At 40.8% G+C, this 20,692-nt stretch overlaps 2 protein-coding genes across 4 annotated transcripts in view; one reads left to right on the top strand and one right to left on the bottom strand.

The window, feature by feature from the left end:
- The window catches only part of LOC146662555 (uncharacterized), a 36,060-nt gene continuing 15,368 nt past the window's right edge, over window positions 1-20,692 (bottom strand). Inside the window, exons 1-4 of one of the 2 annotated variants that reach the window (XM_085419261.1) lie at window positions 7,932-8,462; window positions 4,093-4,198; window positions 1,463-2,059; window positions 1-1,137 (exon numbers count right to left, since the gene is read on the bottom strand). In XM_085419261.1, coding sequence (XP_085275387.1) covers window positions 445-1,137; window positions 1,463-2,059; window positions 4,093-4,110 — 1,308 coding nt within the window. In that variant the 5' untranslated portion in view covers window positions 4,111-4,198; window positions 7,932-8,462 and the 3' untranslated portion in view covers window positions 1-444. Of the gene's footprint in view, window positions 1,138-1,462; window positions 2,060-4,092; window positions 4,199-7,931; window positions 8,463-20,692 lie in introns of those variants that run through there. The other variant, XM_085419262.1, reaches the window with a different exon arrangement.
- On the top strand, window positions 10,390-20,089 carry LOC146662556 (uncharacterized). 2 transcript variants are annotated; one of them, XM_085419271.1, is made up of 4 exons: window positions 10,390-12,381; window positions 15,891-15,996; window positions 17,462-18,058; window positions 18,387-20,089. In XM_085419271.1, the coding sequence occupies exons 2-4, from the start codon at window positions 15,979-15,981 to the stop codon at window positions 18,954-18,956; spliced, it is 1,185 nt and encodes a 394-aa protein (XP_085275397.1). In that variant the 5' UTR covers window positions 10,390-12,381; window positions 15,891-15,978; the 3' UTR covers window positions 18,957-20,089. The 2 variants fall into 2 exon arrangements, with proteins under 2 accessions (XP_085275397.1, XP_085275396.1); XM_085419270.1 differs by having other exon boundaries at window positions 18,384-20,088.

Below are 20,692 nucleotides of genomic sequence, written 5' to 3'. Positions count from 1 at the left end.
TAAAGCTAAAAGGACAGTTTATTTGTACCATCTTCATGTCAACACATTCAAGAACATCACAGATGAAGAAACATTAAAAAACTTCCACACTACATAAAGCAAGAAAAATGTTTTTTCTTTCAGGTGGTTTCAGAAAAAACAGAAACATCAAACACCTCCAAGACTCTCTTTGAAAGAACTAAAAGCCTTTATTCTCATGGTCCAATCATGAGTGAACTCCCCGATGAAGCCTTGTGTGCTAAAACATGTCAGAGTTTTAAAGGTTAAACATGAGTTTCCAAAACGTTTTGCTGGAGAACAATGAACTATTTGACTGAGTTTCAATTATTTACAGACGAGCAAAACCAGGACAGAGAAAAAAGGACAAAACTGACTCAGTAAAACAACAGAAAATAAGATCCCATGTAAATCTGTATTATGTAGAAGTTCAGCCCAGCAACCAGTTCAGTTCAACACAAGTTTAAATGATTCTATCTGAACTCTGTGGAGCCTGATCTCAAGCTTTTTGAGTCTGACACTGAAACCAGAGGATCTTTCTGTCTCTGCAGATTCACTGTGATCCAGTGATGGGAGTGATTTCAGCCCTGAGTGATCACGCTGATGTTTGCACAGAGCAGACAATGAGGTGAATGTTTTGGCACATTGGTAACAGTGAAACAGTTTATTAGTAACGTGGGATCGTTTGTGTGTGGAGTATGAACTGAGATTCCTGAAGCTCTTGTCACACTGGTCACAGCTGTAGTTTCCTTCCATGTGTGTACGTTCATGCTTGTTACGATTACCTGAATCTGAGAAGCTTTTGTCACAGTGTCTGCACTTGTATGGTTTCTCTCCTGTGTGGACTCGTTTGTGTCTTTTAAGCTCCCTTGCAGTGGTGAAGCATGACCCACACTGATCACAGAGGTGCTTTTTAACCCCACTGTGAATCCGTTCATGTCGTTTTAACTCAGTTGATGTGATGAAGTTTCTCCCACATTCTTTGCAGTATTTCAGTTTGTCTCCAGTGTGTCTACGTTGATGTGTTTTAAGGGTGTTTTGCTGACTGAATGTTTTTCCACAGAGGTCACAACGAAAGTCTTTCCCACCACCACAGTGATGACAGGGTTGAGATCTGGATCCATCTGTGTCGCTCTGCTTCTAAACAAAGACACAAAGACAGTGTAAGTCAGTCCTTCAACATTTTTATCCTGAACGTCGCATGAAATAAAGAGCATCTCTGCAGACGTCCAATTACATTTGACTGTTTCAGTTAACACACTCAGTTTACTGGGCTGCAATAACTACAATACTACCACCATAATACTACAGTAATACTAAAATCATAACTGACATGAAAATCTGAATAATCACTCAGAGCTGCTTTTCCATGCAGTAGAATTGCTAACATGCTAACACAGGTTAATGAGCAGAGTTGTTCCAAACAGTCAGGCTAAAATGACAAGATAACAATATAAATACATACCTCACAGTAACTGCACTTGTAGAGTCTCTTTCTGGTGTGGATCTGTTGGTGTTGTCTCAGGTAATGTGGAGATTTAAAAGTCTTCTCACACAGGTCACATTTATAAGGTCTCTCCTCAGTGTGGGTAAACATGTGTCGTTGTAACTGTGTGTCTGTAGCAAAGTATTTGCCACACTGTTCACAGCAGTACACATCATGTCTGGTGTGAATGCGTAGGTGTATATTTCGGTTCCCTCTCTGGCTGAAAGTTTTTCCACAGATGTCACAGCTGTATGCCTTAATTCCAGAGTGGGTAACTAGATGACCCTGTAAGTAGCTACTGCGAGTAAAAGCTCTGCCACACTGATCACAGCTGTACGCTTTAACTCCACTGTGGATGAGTTGGTGTTGTTTTAGGGAACTCTTCAAGGAAAAAGACTTTTCACACAAGTCACAGCTGAACGGTCTCTCTCCAGTGTGGATGACCTGATGCTGTTTTAGATTAGCCTTCAAAGTAAAACCCTTCCCACACTCGTCACAGGTGTGTTTTTTCTCTCTCTTGCTTCTGTGAGGTTTGTCGGCCTCCTGAGAGCGCTGACTTCTCGCTCCATGTTGGTCCTGCAGTGACAGAGATACAGAGGCAGTGAGTGAAATGCAGTTGTGGAACAAACTCAACCTTCAAACTCCCTCCATTAACACTAGTTTTAAACCTGAAGGTGGAGTGTGGCACCAAACACCTTAAAGGTCTCTTATCCCCACCTGCTGGTAGTTCTAACACATTACATCCAACCTGCTGTTAAAAATAATTCATGACTTTTTAAAAACACTAAAATCATGCCCATCCCTCCTGCTGTACACAGATATATAAAAATGTATACATATATAATATATAAATATTTACCAGGTCTATACTTTTTTACATTTCCTGTTCCTGTTCCCTATTATATATATTTCCATAATTTTCTAATTTATTCAATGATAATAAATCAAATGTAACAGTTACCAGCCTGGTTCAGTGAAGGAAAATGTCAGAGTCTGATTGTAGCCTCAGGATTTCTTTAAAACGTTTACTCCCTACACATATCTGTATTTTCTACTCCTTACATTTTTAAAACAGGCTTGTTACTTTTGGTTTAAGCCATTTGAGGAGAGTAATGTCATCGCTGCAGGCATCAAACATCAAACTGATTTGAACCTAAACAGTAACACATGAAAGGCAATCCTGATCGTGCACTAATCACCAGGGTATGAAACATAAAAAGAGATGAAAGAGGCAAAACTGTGTGCAAAACATAGTCAAGAGTTAAAGTGGACCAATGTTCTTTTTTGGCACAACACCTGAATCACTGCAGGTGCTCATAAGTTGCCGTCACGGTACTTCAGCATCCAGCTAGCAATACAGAAGATGAGCAAGAATAAATGGATTCATATCTTTTAAGTGGCAGGTAATTTAAAACGCAGCATTTCTATCAGCTCAAAAAACATCAGCAAACACACAAACTGACAATAAAAAAGTGTGTTGCTGGCTAAAGGTCCAGCTGCTGCACATCACAGGGAGAGAAAAGAAAGAGAGCTAACTTCACTCAGAGATGGAGAAAGATAAGACACACAGGACAGGAGAGGAAGAAGAGAGGTTAGATTTAAAGGGAAGGACTGCTCAGTGGGATGTGATCAACTGGAGATTAAAGTTTACATGTAAGTCCTCATGTGTTGAAATCAGATATTGGGTCTGTACATGTGACATTATGTTTTATCAGATTGTGAAAGATGCTGCAAAACAATCTGAGGCAGACTAACTGTGTTATTTAAAGACTGCATGAAGATCCTCTGCAGGTTAGTGCAGGATAAACAGGTTCGTTTGCTGAACTGTGATGGATTTAAAGTAAAGGACAGTGTGTGACTGGTGCACAGTGACTGTGGTGCTCATGTCACAGTTAGATTACATCAAGTGTAGCAGAGATTCATTTAAACTGAAGCTCATGATGCTGACATTCATTCACTGAGTTCCACCTTCATACCAACAGTATAGTGTCTAATATAAAGACAGTGTACTGTCAGTGTAGAGGATGGAAACCAGCCAGGACAGCTCATGAAACATCTGCTGACATCTGGTTGAATTCAGTTGTGTACATCCACAGAGAGCAGCAGGTCAGCTGATCACAGCCTGTACTTTAAGAAAATCTACTGGAGCTCTCAACAGAAATTATTGTGAGCTGTGATTCTTTTCCCCACGCTGAGCCACTACAGCTGATTTTAGGGTTCCCACCTGCTCAATCCCACTTTAACCTCTTCCCTGCTCATGTTCCTGTTTAGAGGCAAAGTCACCCTCTACAATGTAGGCAACAGAAAATACACATATGTTTTATTTTCCTTCATTTTCTACTTAACTGATTCAAACAGAGAACCTTTATTAGAAATAAATAGTTCGTACTTCATTTACTAATCTTAATTTATTATTACATTAATAAAGCACAAGGTTCAGTTAGCTTTGGATAAAAACATGTGGTAAAAATGTTCAAGGAGCTACTTTTACTTTCTTACTCTGATTACATTTCAGAGCCCGTACTTTTCCACTTGAGTAAACAAGTTAAATCAGTACTTCAGCTTTTGATGGCATATTTGGAGTACATCTTTACACTAGTATCTGTCACCTTCTGTGTTGAGCTCATTGTTTCCTCTGTAGTGACTCAGCTGAGCCCAGATGGCTGAAAATGTTCCTCTGCTGCTCCGTCAGACTCTTCTCCTCCTGCTGATCAGCTGGGACACAAAACAGATCTTTGTTAGGCTCCACACTGCACTGAAGAGTCAAAGTGTCTCATATGTTCATCTGACAACACAATGGACATATTTTAGCTTCCCTTTCACCTTCATGTTTCCCTCTCACCACATATCTAAACCAAATTCATGACCAGCAGCTTTTACAGCTGTGGCTCCAGCAAACATCAGCTGATAGTACAAAGTAATATTAAATAAATTCTAACAGCTTATCAAGCGTAAGCGTGTTGATGTTGTTTAGCACGACATCCGCTGTTTTCCTTTCTCTGGACGCCTGCCATTTATACAGCCGTATTTCGCACATGACTATGAAAGGCAGAAGAGGAAGTAATTACTTCTAATGTAGACAATTCGGATGATATAGGTTGTGTCCCAATCCAGCGACCGCACGCTCCGGAATACGCATTTTGAGACCTATTACATCACAGCGACGCGACGACAGCTGTCCCAATCCGCAGTGTACTCCAAATGCGCCGTCGATTTCCCCAGATTTGAAGTGTGGTCCGGTGTACACTTTGTGGTCCCATATATCCCACAATTCATAGCACGGCAGTGGGTGTGGAGCAGTGTGTGAGGAAGAGGAGGAGGAAGAGGAAGAGCCAGCAGCAGCTGACAGATGGAGAGAATAGACAGACTGTTCCCTGTTTGTGAAGGACTGCTAGGAAAGTTTAAAATCACTAATTGTCTGTCCTGAATCAGTCTTATTAGGTAATGTTCAAATAATGTTATCATTCCAGTGTTTTCAGTGTGGGAGAAAGTACTCAGGGCCTTCAAGTTACACACTATGAAAGGCAGAAACAAGTTTAATATTCAGAAACCTAAAGTATGTATCAGCAGCAGAATGGAGCTAAAAATAAATGTTTGTTTCAGTTCTATGAAGCTTTGAGTATTTTGGATTAGTAGCACTGCTGTGTTTGTTGCATCATATTTCTGTAATTGTTTATATGCTTTATATGTTCTGAGGTAAGTTGATCTATAGTGTTACATCATATTCTATAAGGATGTTATGTGTTTGTAGACTTTCTGCCCAGTTTGACCCATTTAGCAGAAGTCAGCCTGTTTAAGGCTCTGATATCTATTCTGTATGACTTAAAGCAGTTATGACATGGTATCAGTGTTGGGTGTAATGCATTACTAAGTAACGCGTTACTGTAATTAAATGACTTTTCCACTGAAAAGTAGAGTAACTGGTTACTGTTCATTTTTAGGTATTTTAATTACAGTTACTTACAATGTACTTGCGTTACATTGTAAAACAATTAAACTCGCTGAATATCATTATTTAATTTCAATAATTTATCTTCTAAACATAGAAGTAAACTCTGCCGCTTTAGCATCGCTGTAGTGCAGCTGCACGTCATTTCGCGCCAGTTTGCTGCGTAGTCGTATTCTACAGCGGAAGATGTTGGACTCGGCTGAAGCGAGTGGCTGTTTTATGAAATGGACATATTCCCGTCACTTCACTTTTCTGAAACAAGCAGACAAGAACATTACAGTAATATGTAAGCTATGTCCTGGGGATAAAAAACTATCGGCTGCTGTTAATAGCGCGAGTAATCTACTGAAGCGCCTGACACGAGAGCATAGACGAACACTTCTGAGTGATCCTTGTTCATCATCCATGGATAACACCGCGGCAACTCCTGCTAAGCAGGCAAAACGTGATTTTACTTCAGCAGCACAGAAAGCGTCTGAAGGTGAGCTTAAAAAATGATTGCGGGCTCCATTGTGGAAGCGATGCTACCGCTGCGTACTGTAGAGTCTCCGTCTTTAAAAAAATGTACTTATTATTTAAAGAGTTTAATTTCTATTGTCCATTGACTATTACTAAATATTAAAAATAATAAATGACAGATTTAGATATATTTTCATAAACTATTAATTTACCACATCAATAAACAGCATGGCAGGGCAAAATATTTTTTCTAACATGGCAACCTTTAAAAAGTGAAAGGAGACAGAAAGACAGGTGAGAAAGAATAAAACTTAACTGACTTTTTGATGCCATTTTACACAAAGTACTGGTGCAGTATCTATAAAATGTGGGAAAATACTGGCATCATGTACAGTACTATCTTCTGAAGAAATTATGTTGGGACCCTGAAAAAAATTACTATGTACAATAATGGATTTCTATACATTTGACATCAGATGAAAACTTTGGTTGTAAGATTCGGATAACTATTTGTTAAAAGCGAGAAATTTTAAACGAGAATAAGAAAGAAAAGTATTTTTTGTGCCCTCCTTTTCTTGTTAATGCCCTACCCGGCCCCCTGGCAAAACTTTGCTAGATCCGCCCCTGCACAGTTACCAGCTGTCAGCTACATAGAAAAGGATCCTGGTGTTATTTGTCTCTCAGAAACAGTTCATAGCTTTTCTTCAACCCATTCATGTAAACCTGTTTCTCCATCACCTGTTCAGCTCTGATGATTCAGTAAGGACATCTCCTGGTTTCATCTTCATGTTTTCCTCTCACTAGATATCCAAACCGATATCATGACCAGCAGCAGTGGCTCCAACAAACATCAGCTGATACTAGATATTAATATTATATAAATTCTAACAACTGCTTATCAAGTTTAAAGGCGCTTCTGCTGTTTAACGCGACCTCCGCTAGTTTCCTCTTTCTGGCGCAAAATGGGAGGTAAATAAGCAAGAGAGACGGGACTTGCAGCAGATACGCCGATCAGCTGATCATTGATCAGTTTCATGATTGAAGTAGCAGCAGGAGAGGGAGGGGGGAGAATGAGAGAAGAAGAGGCAGCTGACAGCGTAAAGACGCAGAATAACTCCAACTTTTTGTCTTTGTTTATTGTAGCTGAAGTACGGGACAAATCGCGTTTATTTTCAGCTCAATACCAAACGCCTAATATTAACTCTGAATACCAGAGGATTCCGTTTTTTACAGAGGTAGGCGACTCTACTAACTAACCTTATGAATAAAATAAAGTTCACCAGTAACATCATAGCACCCACACAGCCACCTCGGGTCTCTCCTCCTCCGCCTCCCCTTTCCCTCATCCACCTGCTGGCCTCCACCACTTGCTAATTTTACTGAATCTGTAAAAGCTCCACCATAGGCACTACCAAACAATTGAGTTATTTTTACACGTCTGCCAGCATCTGTCCAATCCCCCACCTTTCACTGTTTACAGGGGAAAAAAGACAACAACAAAAAAAAATCGGCCCATTTAAAACGAAAAACTTCCATCGGCCCACCGGTGAACACCGGGCCAGTCCAGCTATGTTGAGAGCGGAAGCAACACATTGCAAGCAAGCGCAAATGCAAAACTTGAGCGAGAGGGGCTGCTATTGTGTGTGTGTGTGTGTGTGTGTGTGTGTGTGTGTGTGTGTGTGTGTGTGTGTGTGTGTGTGTGTGTGTGTGTGTGTGTGTGTGTGTGTGTGTGGATAATAGCAAACACTGAAATACATTTTTCTTGCACTCAGCAATGAATTTTGCTCCCTCAAATTTAGCTTTTCTTTGATCAAAATAAATTTCTCCTCAAAATGCAACACTTGCACCTGCAATTTTTTTTTACGTGCGTTAGGAATAGTGGTACAAATATAACACCATACTTATACACACACACAGCTGTGGTTTCCTGTTTTTGCTACATTCTGGAGAGCCTCGCCTTTAACGGTCTTCTCCCACCCCCTCTCACAGAGAGCAACAGAAAACTTCATGAACTCAGATCAATGTTACTTTGACACTTACCTCTAGATAGGCCGGAACAAAAAACTGAGAAACAAACAGCAATGAGCAGAAACTCTTTAGTTGTGTCCCAATCCAGCAACCGCACCCGGCGTTGGTCGAACAGATGTGTGGCAGTCTTGCGCTTCAGGAGCTGCCAAACCAGCAAAAAAACGCCAAATGTGTCACCTGTGACACTTGTGAGGTTATCTCAAACACACTCCGTCAGTCTTGATGCTGTTGAACAACAAAAAGTTTAAAAGTGTTTAAAAACAGCAAACAATTAACACCACGCCGATGTTGTTCACAGGACAGCAAGAGTAAACGATCGGGAGACTCTTGTCGTCGTTATCGTGGTTATTTCTCCGATTTCAGCGTTTTTGCTTCACAGCTAAAGCCAGCAGTTTACTTTGTGCACTAACATGGACTCGAGTCAACCAGCGCCACCTCTGGCCAAGTGCCACAGCCTACAGCCAGATCAACCTGTGACACACATCTGCAGCACGTTTGAATTCGTGTCATGCACAACACATTTGTACCTTTCAATTGTGTCTGTTTGTGCGTCATGCAAATAAACCTTTGAAAAGAATGAAATGACACTAATATTTCACTAGTGTTGTAACATCACATGTCGTTAGCGTAGTCTGCCTGTGTCTTTTCTCTGTGAACAAACATTTTAGAGTTGGCTGTTATATACAGTCTGTATAAGTGTGGTTAATCTAATAAACATTTGTAAGGAGATGGCAGTTACTGTGAATGTACAGCAGGTGATTAGTAATAAACAGTCAGACAATGACTGACAATCTCATTCAGTCTTGCAGATCGAATGCACCTCCTGTGGAAAGTGGTACCACACAGTGTGTGTGGACTTCCCCTGTGCAGAAGGCGACTACAAATGTTGTGGGTGCTAAATAAACAGAAAGAATTGATCCCTGTTGTCTTTGCTTAATGATTGTTTTTAGCGTTGACAATCCACATTGCTGGCATTGCATCTTTCAACATGTTTGTGGGTAGATCTGGATGTACCAGGGGTAAGTGCAGCCACTCAGCCTCTACTCAATGTGATCATAGCAGCAGGTGCAGATGTGTTAATCTAGTAGTAGGCTGTGGTACTTGGCCACAGGTGGCAGCAGTGGACTGACCTCCATTTGAAACTGCTCCAGCTGCTATGTGATAGTGGATCTGCTACAAATTGAAGATCATAAGCAAGTTTTGGAAATCAACCCTTGTATTATGTTGAAGAACAAACAATTGACATTGATTTTGTTGTGGGTCATTCTGACCCATACTGTGTAAATCCACTCAGGATTATCCAAAAACTGCAATAAAACAATAGCAACTTTATTTTCCATCAGATAAACATGTAGAACACAGACATACAACAGTTAGACTTTCCATAACTATTTTAGGAACAATTTGGTTTTTCGTTCTTACAAACACATTTCTTTTGAACTTGCCCAAATTCTCAGTTTTTCAATGCTCAACATTTTCTATTTTGTCCACATGATGGACAGAATGTAACTGTGTGCTTTCTGCAGATGTACTTCTTGCATTTCTCACAAAATGTGCTTGTTTTCAAACAGGAACCTTCCTAACTAAGATTTAAAACAAAAGATTTCTACGTCTCCTCCAGTCTCACAAACAGATGACAAACCAAGCGACACACCTGAGTCACTGACTTTCTTATATCCACTCACTCTCACTGGCTGTTTATTACTAATCACTGTGTAACTGCTGTGAATTCACAGTAACTGCCATCTCCTTACAAATCTTCATTGGATTAACCACACTTATACAGACTGTATATGTTGCCCCCCTGGTGTGACAGGTGCCTGGGAGGGGTGCGATCCTAGATCCCACAGCTGTGTATTGAAATAAAGAGGCACAGATCATGAACTTGTTTACAATTCAACTGCAGGATTTATTCTGCAGATTTGCCTCCCAGGGGGGTTTACGCTCCTCCTGGCCGCTATGCGCCACCTAGTGGTATTTTTTAAGTAATGCCATGGAAGATGTAAAGTGTAATTAGAAAATACTGAATCAACACTGAACGATATAACAAAGACCAAAATATAACTGGGGTGTTCCCTTTTTTCCTTGTATGAAGGCATAAACTGAACTAACATCCCCATAAGTCTTTTTATCTCTTAACTTTTTAACTATTAGTGTAATCCAGATTTACCAGCCACACATTTCAACTTTTAAACACATATGTTAACCTTTTACATATATAACTCTCCAGCCATGTTGATGGATTGCCTGTATTGGCTGGAAATATTCATTTCCAGGGAAAAGACACAGACAGACTCTGCTTACAGGATGTGATGTGACAACACTAATGAAATATTGATGTGTCATATTTGTCCAAGGTGTACTTCATTGTTATGGAAAAAGAGAATATCAAAATCATAATGACCAATTGGAGTGGTGATTTCTATGACTTTGTGTATATAATTTGGAATTTTGTACAAATGTAGGCCAATAAGGAATATATGATATCATTTCATTCTTTTCAAAGGTTTATTTGCATGACGCACAAACAGACACAATTGAAAGGTACAAATGTGTTGTGCATGACACGAATTCAAACGTGCTGCAGATGTGTGTCACAGGTTGATCTGGCTGTCGGCTGTGGTACTTGGCCAGAGGTGGCGCTGGTTGATTCGAGTCCATGTTAGTGCACAAAGTAAACTGCTCGCTTTAGTTGCGAAGCAAAAACGCTGAAATCGGAGAAATAAACCGTGCGAGGGGAACGATAACGACGACAAGAGTCTCCCGATCGTTTACTCTTGCTCTCCTGTGAACAACATCGGCGTGGTGTTACTTGTTTGCTGTTTTCGCGATCGCGTCGCGCATGAGGATATCACCAGGTAAACTCGCCACATTTTTAAACATTTTGTTGTTCAACAGCATCACGACTGACGGAGTGTGTTTGAGATAACCTCACAAGTGTCACAGATGACACATTTGGCGTTTTTTGCTGGTTTGTCGGTAGCAGCTCCTGAAACGCAAGACTGCCACACATCTGTTCGACTAACGCCAGTTGATCTAAACGCCAATAGATCTGGAACACCGGCGGCAGTAGCGGTTTTAGATACGGGCGACACGGGCGGTTGCCCGGGGCGGCATCACGGACATCGGCAAAAAAATGCTGGTACTCATGCTGCCCCGACGTCTGCCAGCGCATATTGGGAATGGCATAAGCACCGATCGGTTTTCTATCGCCCATTTCCTGCAGCCACTGTGGAGCTCCACAGTAACCGGATACACGTGACCTCCACAGTAGCCATAAACACGCATGGATACCGTGGAAGTTACTGTGAGTGGTTAATAAGTTAAGTCATGGTGAAGGGAAAGTGGTGGTTTTTCGTTTTTTGAGAAGTACTGGTCTCATCAAGAGGATCTGGGGATTCAGGAGTGACTGACGGTTAACAGCCAGGAGATCGCAGTAATACAACAGTTTTGGATGCAAGCTGCCGTTAAACTTGACTGAAGAAGAAGAAGGAAGGTACTGTGGAGCTCCACAGTGGCTGCAGCCAGGTGCTCTTATAGACTTGGGACACAGCTACAGAGTTCCTGCTCATTGCTGTTTGTTTCTCAGTTTTTTGTTCTGGCCTATCTAGAGGTAAGTGTCAAAGTAACATTGATCTGAGTTCATGAAGTAACATTGATCCGTCCAAACTCCGATCAATTTTTAATTGGCCCGCAAGTAATTTTATAAATACAATAGAATATGGCGCGCACTTAAACTTTTGCTTGAGTTTGTTGCACTTCTTAGTTTTAACAACAGGGGGAGCTGCTGTTGATCAAGTCAGTTGCGCCACCAAAAAGGACAATCACAGAAGAAAGTTACTAAACTTGGCAGAACCAAAGAAGCGAAAGGTAGAAAGTGAGTGCAGAAAATTTCAGACACGGTGGGAGAGTGAATATTTCTTCAAAGAATTCAAAGGGAAGTGTATCTGTTTGATCTGCACTGAAACTGTGGCAGTTATGAAAGAGTATAATGTACTACGTCATTATGAAACCAAACATCAGGCCTATGCATCCTACACTGGTGCTGAGATGGAGCAGAAATGAAAGCAAAGGGTAGCTCTCCTGCAGGGTCAGCAACAATGATTTTTTTTCGTGCTCAAATTGTCCAGGAAAAGGCTCAAATAGCCAGCTATGAGGTCGCCCAACTCATCGCAAGACATGGCAAGCCTTTTTCAGATGGAGACCTCTTAAAACACGGCCTCGTTAAAGTCACCGAAATAATGTGCCCGGAAAACGTGCAGGACTTCAACAACATCGGCGTGTCCAGAAATCCAGTTGTGCGACGCATTGATGACTCATCAGCCAACATTAAACTGCAAATGTCTGATAAAGCTGTGCTTTTGATTTTTACTCCATCGCATGCGATGAGAGCACCGATGCCACAGACACCGCACAGCTGCTATTTTTTTGCGGGTAGTGGACGAGAGCACGAGCGCTTTAGGTGAGTAAAAGATATATTCAACAGTAACCGTGTGTTAATAAGCATGCATGTGCAGGTACACATGCTTCAAATATCAATAATGCGCATCAATTCTGTTTTTCGTATATGCGTTTTTCTTGTTAACACACAGAATACACATCGCTGTAAAACTCACACGCAGTCAGCTGATCTCATCTGATGCAGATTTGCTCCTTGATCAGCACTGCAGCTGGATGGCCCGATTTACATTCCCAGCGCAGCTGATACTCACCAGAATAGTTTACTAAAATTATATGCACTCCTGTTATTAAGTCCGGTTCAGTCTGTTAATGTTGATAATCGTTTCAAAACGAACGTTAATAGGTGTGTTGCTAAGCCTAATAACTTAAATGACAAACTTGAAATGTACCCGTCCCATTTTCCCCTTTATTGTTCTTTTCCTCTGTGCTGTAAATCTTCTGTCTAAGACGAAATCTGAGGCTGCTGTTCTGAGAATGAGCTACCAAAGCTTTTTCTGAATAAATCAATAAAGATCCATTTATGGAAAGCTGGGATGAAGGCAGTTTTGTCTTTAATTATATTCAACAATATAACACATTTGACCACTTTTAAGTGATTTTTCTAACTTTAATACACTAAAGTTAAGGTTATATACCTAATTTCTATTAAGTGGCCCAGCCCCTCCTATATTTTTATGTATGTGGCCCTCAGTGAAAAAAGTTTGGACACCCCTGCTGTACACCGTTATATTTGTGCCACAAAACCAGCCGATCACAGACTTCGATGCAAAAAAATCTGATTGGCTGTTTTGGTCTCCAATCAGCTCGAAATGACGAAATGCAAAAATCCCAGAATGCATTTCGTCCAAAACTCAAGCGAGTAGCGATGGTAAATTTGATTCTTTTTACTGAATCGAGTTTCAATGAGTCACTCACCAAAGTGAATCGGTGCTACTGTGAACCGAGGAGCTGTTGTCTTGATGTGAGCTTTCTACTCAGGGTTTTTTCTTCCAGTTCACAGCAGAAATGTTTATGTTAAGAAACTGAATGTTGTTTTTCTCCATAATTTTAAACTAGATATATTTCTACTAATGAAATTAGTTTGCTAACAGCAACAGGGATGAGTCAATGAGTCATTTGTCAGTAAAGCAGGGCTTTCAAACCCGCCATTTGCGGCCCACGTCACCTCTACTTGCATATTGATGTGAAGAAATTATTATTTTTTTAATTATTATACGAAAAATGATTTAATACGATGGCAGAGCGTTACAGGCATGGCCCTTTAAGACTGTAGCCTCATGGGCGGTGTAGTCCTTGCTGCAGGGAGAACGTGTGGGACCGCCCCTCCTGCTGTGTGTGTGTGAGCATGAGGGAGGGACAGTCGAGTGTTAATACTCGACTGTACACCGTGTTCATGTTTTCCTCCGAAACAATAAAGTTCTGCTGGAGCAGCCTTTCAATGCCTCTTTCTGTCTCTCGCTAGCAAAGTTGACGCAGACAGTAAAGCTAGTTCCCGACTACAAGCCCCCAAAGTATTAGCCAGAGGTCTCCTTACCACGGTTTGGAGCCGCGGACCTGGCCGAGGTAACAAGAGAGTGCAAACATGTTGAGGGATTGGCTGTGTTAGTTCAGTGACAGATTTATTTGGAAAGAAAACAATTTTCACTTGCAGTTGAAAACTAAAGTGTACGCTTATGCCTGCATTTTTATTTTGTTAAATACAAACAAATTTGTGGCAAAGGTGCTTCCACGTGTCTGGCCAGAAAGAGCTGTTTATTTGGTAGTTCAATGAAACTACTGTACTATATTGTACTATACTGCTGAGTGACTGTCTTCTGCTCGTCAAATATATTTCATTGCAATGTTGATCCTGTGCTAACTTGCATATGACAAATGAAACTTAAAGGCTTCAGATAGTTAAGAGTGAGAAAAAAATTCCCTTCATGTTTGCCATTTTGTCTTTCTTACACAATATTTGGAATTAAATAAACCAAACAAAACACTAAAATTTAGGAAATATTAGTGGGTGTTTTCGTGTTTGTTATTTTGTACTGCTAGGACACTAAAGTGGCCCTCCAATTAGATGACGGTCCCAGAAGTGGCCCGCGGCCCATGTGAGTTTGAGACCCCTGCAGTAAACAGACTCTCGAGTGTTGAACGATTTGTTCATGATTTGCACATCACTACAAGCGAGGCAGTGGCAGAGGAATGAAGAGTGGCGGAGTTTGAAATATTACTCTTTCTGGGTGACAAAATAAACGTTTAAGATGTTTTCAGGTAACAATGGTGCTGTGTAAACTTCGAATATCTGCTTCATTTATCAAGACATCACCTATTTGCAAAGTGATCTAACGTTTTCGGAGATCCTGTTACCCACCAACTGACCGCATAGCTGGACTGGCCATTGGGCATACCGGGGATTTGCCCGGTGGGCCGATGGTGACTGTTAAGTCTAATTGTTGAATGTTGCCATTGTGTTTCTTAAATTTGTACAGTCTTAGTTCAAGCAGTAGGATCAAAGCCATTCCTTTGATCCTGACCACCTCTCCAACCACTCTGTACTGGGGGAGGTTTTATTGTAGATGCATCCTACCGGAAAGATCTGTTTCTTTTTATGTAAGCTTCCTGGGTTTATGACCCTTTGGTCAGCAGGAGGTCTGACACACACACACACACACTCTCACAGAAGTTCACACATATACATAAAATGCTTTGTCTTAGAACAAAGGGGGCGTGGCTTTGTTCTGACGTGTTTTGCGTGAACTGTCTCCCAATAAAAGGCAGCAGGAGGTCAGATCTGGGGGTCATTTTCGTGGTGGACACAGACGAGGCCTCCCTTGCGCAAATAATCGATCGATCGACTGTCTTGTTTTCTTCATGATGAATAAGTCTCTAGAATTAGCGGGGCTTGTGGAAACACAGACCCAACAGTGACTTTTCATTTTTGTTTGTTTGTTTTTGTAACAGTGTAAACAGTGTAAGGTGGTGGATTAGCCAATTGGTCATGATCAACTCTGGGCTGGACCAATTACAATAGATCCGTATTGAGCTGAAAAAGAACGCAATTCTAGAAGCTAGAATAAAAAAAAAACAGACACAAAGCTGGAGTTATTCTGTGTCTTTGCTGCACAGCTGCCTCTCCTCTCATTCTCTCCCCCTCCCTCTCCTGTTGCTACTTCAATCATGAAACTGTTCAATGATCAGCTGATCGGCTTTTCTGTCCAAGTCCCGTCTCTCTTGTTTGTTTATCGTCCACTTTGCGCCAGAGAAAGGAAAACAACATCAGCACGCTTACGCTTGATAAGCTGTTAGAATTTATTTAATATTACTTTGTACTATCAGCTGATGTTTGCTGGAGCCACAGCTGTAAAACCTGCTGGTCATGAATTTGGTTTAGATATGTGGTGAGAGGGAAACATGAAGGTGAAAGGGAAACTAAAATATGTCCATTGTGTTGTCAGATGAACATATGAGACACTTTGACTCTTCAGTGCAGTGTGGAGCCTAACAAAGATCTGTTTTGTGTCCCAGCTGATCAGCAGGAGGAGAAGAGTCTGACGGAGCAGCAGAGGAACATTTTCAGCCATCTGGACTCAGCTGAGTCACTACAGAGGAAACAATGAGCTCAACACAGAAGGTGACAGATACTAGTGTAAAGAAGTACTCCATCAAATATGCCATCACTATACTATACTGTTGGTATGAAGGTGGAACTCAGTGAATGAATGTCAGCATCATGAGCTTCAGTTTAAATGAATCTCTGCTACACTTGATGTAATCTAACTCTGACATGAGCACCACAGTCACTGTGCACCAGTCACACACTGTTCTTTACTTTAAATCCATCACAGTTCAGCAAACGAACCTGTTTATCCTGCACTAACCTGCAGAGGATCTTCATGCAGTCTTTAAATAACACAGTTAGTCTGCCTCAGATTGTTTTGCAGCATCTTTCATAATCTGAAAAAACATAATGTCACATGTACAGACCCAATATCTGATTTCAACACATGAGGACTTACATGTAAACTTTAATCTCCAGTTGATCACATCCCACTGAGCAGTCCTTCCCTTTAAATCTAACCTCTCTTCTTCCTCTCCTGTCCTGTGTGTCTTATCTTTCTCCATCTCTGAGTGAAGTTAGCTCTCTTTCTTTTCTCTCCCTGTGATGTACAGCAGCTGGACCTTTAGCCAGCAACACACTTTTTTATTGTCAGTTTGTGTGTTTGCTGATGTTTTTTGAGCTGATAGAAATGCTGCGTTTTAAATTACCTGCCACTTAAAAGATATGAATCCATTTATTCTTGCTCATCTTCTGTATTGCTAGCTGGATGCTGAAGTACCGTGACGGCAACTTATGAGCACCTGCAGTGATTCAGGTGTTGTGCCAAAAAAGAACATTGGTCCACTTTAACTCTTGACTATGTTTTGCACACAGTTTTGCCTCTTTCATCTCTTTTTATGTTTCATACCCTGGTGATTAGTGCACGATCAGGATTGCCTTTCATGTGTTACTGTTTAGGTTCAAATCAGTTTGATGTTTGATGCCTGCAGCGATGAAATTACTCTCCTCAAATGGCTTAAACCAAAAGTAACAAGCCTGTTTTAAAAATGTAAGGAGTAGAAAATACAGATATGTGTAGGGAGTAAAAGTTTTAAAGAAATCCTGAGACTACAATCAGACTCTGACATTTTCCTTCACTGAACCAGGCTGGTAACTGTTACATTTGATTTATTATCATTGAATAAATTAGAAAATTATGGAAATATATATAATAGGGAACAGCAATAGGAAATATAAAAAAGTATAGACCTGGTAAATATTTATATATTATATATGTATACATTTTTATATATCTGTGTACAATCAGGAGGGATGGGCATGATTTTAGTGTTTGAACAGTCATGAATTATTTTTAACAGCAGGTTGGATGTAATGTGTTAGAACTACCAGCAGGTGGGGATAAGAGACCTTTAAGGTGTTTGGTGCCACACTCCACCTTCAGGTTTAAAACTAGTGTTAATGGAGGGAGTTTGAAGGTTGAGTTTGTTCCACAACTGCATTTCACTCACTGCCTCTGTTTGTATCTCTGTCACTGCAGGACCAACATGGAGCGAGAAGTCAGCGCTCTCAGGAGGCCGACAAACCTCACAGAAGAAAGAGAGAGAAAAAACACACCTGTGACGAGTGTGGGAAGGGTTTTATTTCCAAGTGTCATCTAAAACAGCATCAGGTCATCCACACTGGAGAGAGACCGTTCAGCTGTGACTTGTGTGGAAAGTCTTTTACCTGGAAGGAATCCCTAAAAACACACCAACTCATCCACAGTGGAGTTAAAGCGTACAGCTGTGATCAGTGTGGCAGAGCTTTTACTCGCAGTAGCAGCTTACAGAGTCATCTAGTTACCCACTCTGGAATTAAGGCGTACAGCTGTGACTTCTGTGGAAAAACTTTCAGCCGGAAAGGGAACCGAAATATACACCTACGCATTCACACCAGAGAAGATGTGTACTGCTGTGAACAGTGTGGCAAATACTTTGCTACAGACACACAGTTAAAACAACACATGTTTACCCACACTGAGGGACGACCTTATAAATGTGACCTGTGTGAGAAGACTTTTAAATCTCCACGTTACCTGAGAGAACACCAACAGATCCACACCAGAAAGAGACTCTACAAGTGCAGTTACTGTGAGGTATGTATTTATATTGTTATCTTGTCATTTTAGCCTGACTGTTTGGAACAACTCTGCTCATTAAACTGTGTTAGCATGTTAGCAATTCTACTGCATGGAGAAGCAGCTCTGAGTGATTATTCAGATTTTCATGTCAGTTATGATTTTAGTATTACTGTAGTATTATGGTGGTAGTATTGTAGTTATTGCAGCCCAGTAAACTGAGTGTGTTAACTGAAACAGTCAAATGTAATTGGACGTCTGCAGAGATGCTCTTTATTTCAGGCGACGTTCAGGATAAAAATGTTGAAGGACTGACTTACACTGTCTTTGTGTCTTTGTTTAGAAGCAGAGCGACACAGATGGATCCAGTTCTCAACCCTGTCATCACTGTGGTGGTGGGAAAGACTTTCGTTGTGACCTTTGTGGAAAAACCTTCAGTTGGCAAAAGAACCTAAAAAAACATCAACGTAGACACACTGGAGACAAACTGCAATACTGCAAAGAATGTGGGAGAAGCTTCACCACACCAAGTGAGTTAAAAAAACATGAACTGATTCACAGTGGGGTTAAAAAGCACCTCTGTGATCAGTGTGGGTCATCCTTCACCACTGCAAGGGAGCTTAAATCACACAAACGAGTCCACACAGGAGAGAAACCATACAAGTGCAGACACTGTGACAGAAGCTTCTCAGATTCATGTAGTCGTAACTCTCATGAACGTACACACATGGAAGGAAACTACAGCTGTGACCAGTGTGACAAGAGCTTCAGGAATCTCAGTTCATACTCCACACACAAACGATCCCACGTTACTAATAAACTGTTTCACTGTTACCAATGTGCCCAAACATTCACCTCATTGTCTGCTCTGTGCAAACATCAGCGTGATCACTCAGGGCTGAAATCGCTCCCATAACTGGATCACAGTGAATCTGAAGAGACAGAAAGATCCTCTGGTTTCAGTGTCAGACTCAAAAAGCTTGAGATCAGGCTCCACAGAGTTCAGATAGAATCATTTAAACTTGTGTTGAACTGAACTGGTTGCTGGGCTGAACTTCTACATAATACAGATTTACATGGGATCTTATTTTCTGTTGTTTTACTGAGTCAGTTTTGTCCTTTTTTCTCTGTCCTGGTTTTGCTCGTCTGTAAATAATTGAAACTCAGTCAAATACTTCATTGTTCTCCAGCAAAACGTTTTGGAAACTCATGTTTAACCTTTAAACTCTGACATGTTTTAGCACACAAGGCTTCATCGGGGAGTTCACTCATGATTGGACCATGAGAATAAAGGTTTTTAGTTCTTTCAAAGAGAGTCTTGGAGGTGTTTGATGTTTCTGTTTTTGTTTTCTACATATAGGAAGAAACTATTTTTCTTGCTTTATGTAGTGTAGAAGTTTTTAATGTTTCTTTCATCTGTGATGTTCTTGAATGTGTTGACATGAAGATGGTACAAATAAACTGTCCTTTTAGCTTTAGCTCCTAATTTATTCATTATTTATGGATGGAGCACAGCAGCAGTTTCTTGATTAACACATGGAGGGCTCGGGATCTGATGGTAAATAATGTTTTGTGTCCTTGTACACATCATACAGCTCAGCTGTTCCACAGATGTCAGGTTTACACAGTGGGATGGTTTGCAAGAACGCAGCTCTACTGTGGATAAATCCTTACTCTTAGCCTCAGGACCTCACACAGTCCCAGCAGGTTCGGTCAGAAGATTTATCCCTTATATCTCCTTTGCTGTGCTGTTTTCACAAAGAAACGTAAACTGAAGACCTGAACTTACAATGTTTTAATTAGTTTAGCAGATTCAGTGTCTCCATGATCGAATCTGCTGTTTTTGTGCTGCTGTTGGTAGAAAGCCGTTTAATACTGAAATGAACTGGCTGCATGCATCTCTGAATGTAAATTGGTGCACTATTAATAGATCACTCTGGAACGGTGTCATCACCCTAATTTGCCCACTTAGTAAATCTCACTCATGGCCAAGAAATTGAAATAAATCTTGTTTCCCTGCTGGATAGTGATCCACTGTAACTCTGCTCCTCCTTCCTGTTTAGGATTTCTGTGACTGAAGTAAAATTCCCTCCATCCATCACTTATCCCAGCTAACCCAAAGTAAAATAAAGTTTTGCTCATCTTAAAAAAGCATTACAATAATGGGCATTACCAATGCAAACTGAATGATACAGAAGATGAAAGAATAGAGTTTGATCAGTTAATAAAGCTCATGATCTTGATTCATTGTGGCTGCTACACAGATACTTCTGGGTCACTTCTCTCAGTTAGGAGCCTTCCTACTACTTTTCACACCTACGGTCAATTTCAAATCATCAGTTAACCTAACCCTATGCATGTTTTTGGACTGTGAGAAGCCACCAGAGTACCAGAGAGAACATAAGCAGACATGGGAAGACTCCAGACAGAAAGGCCCTAGACCAGATTCAAACACTGGATCTTCTTCGATGAGAATTTCCTGTTCTTCCACATCTCAAAGGTTCGTGTTGTGCAGCCTCAGCAGAAGAAGAAGGGTGAGATAAGAGAAGTGAGGAAATGCAGCGGTTACATTAATAAGAAAGATGAATCGGTCTTTCTGACTTCTCTAATTGTAACATGTAACATGAGTTGTACAGCCATAATTTATGGCTC

The sequence above is a fragment of the Rhamphochromis longiceps genome, linkage group LG9, assembly GCF_057381845.1.
Source record: "Rhamphochromis longiceps isolate RC_006_pf linkage group LG9, R_longiceps_female_GT1.1, whole genome shotgun sequence".
In the NCBI taxonomy this organism is placed as follows: Eukaryota; Metazoa; Chordata; class Actinopteri; order Cichliformes; family Cichlidae; genus Rhamphochromis; species Rhamphochromis longiceps.
The sequence above is the reverse complement of the archived record's forward strand: the minus strand, read 5'-3'. Positions and strand labels throughout refer to the sequence as shown.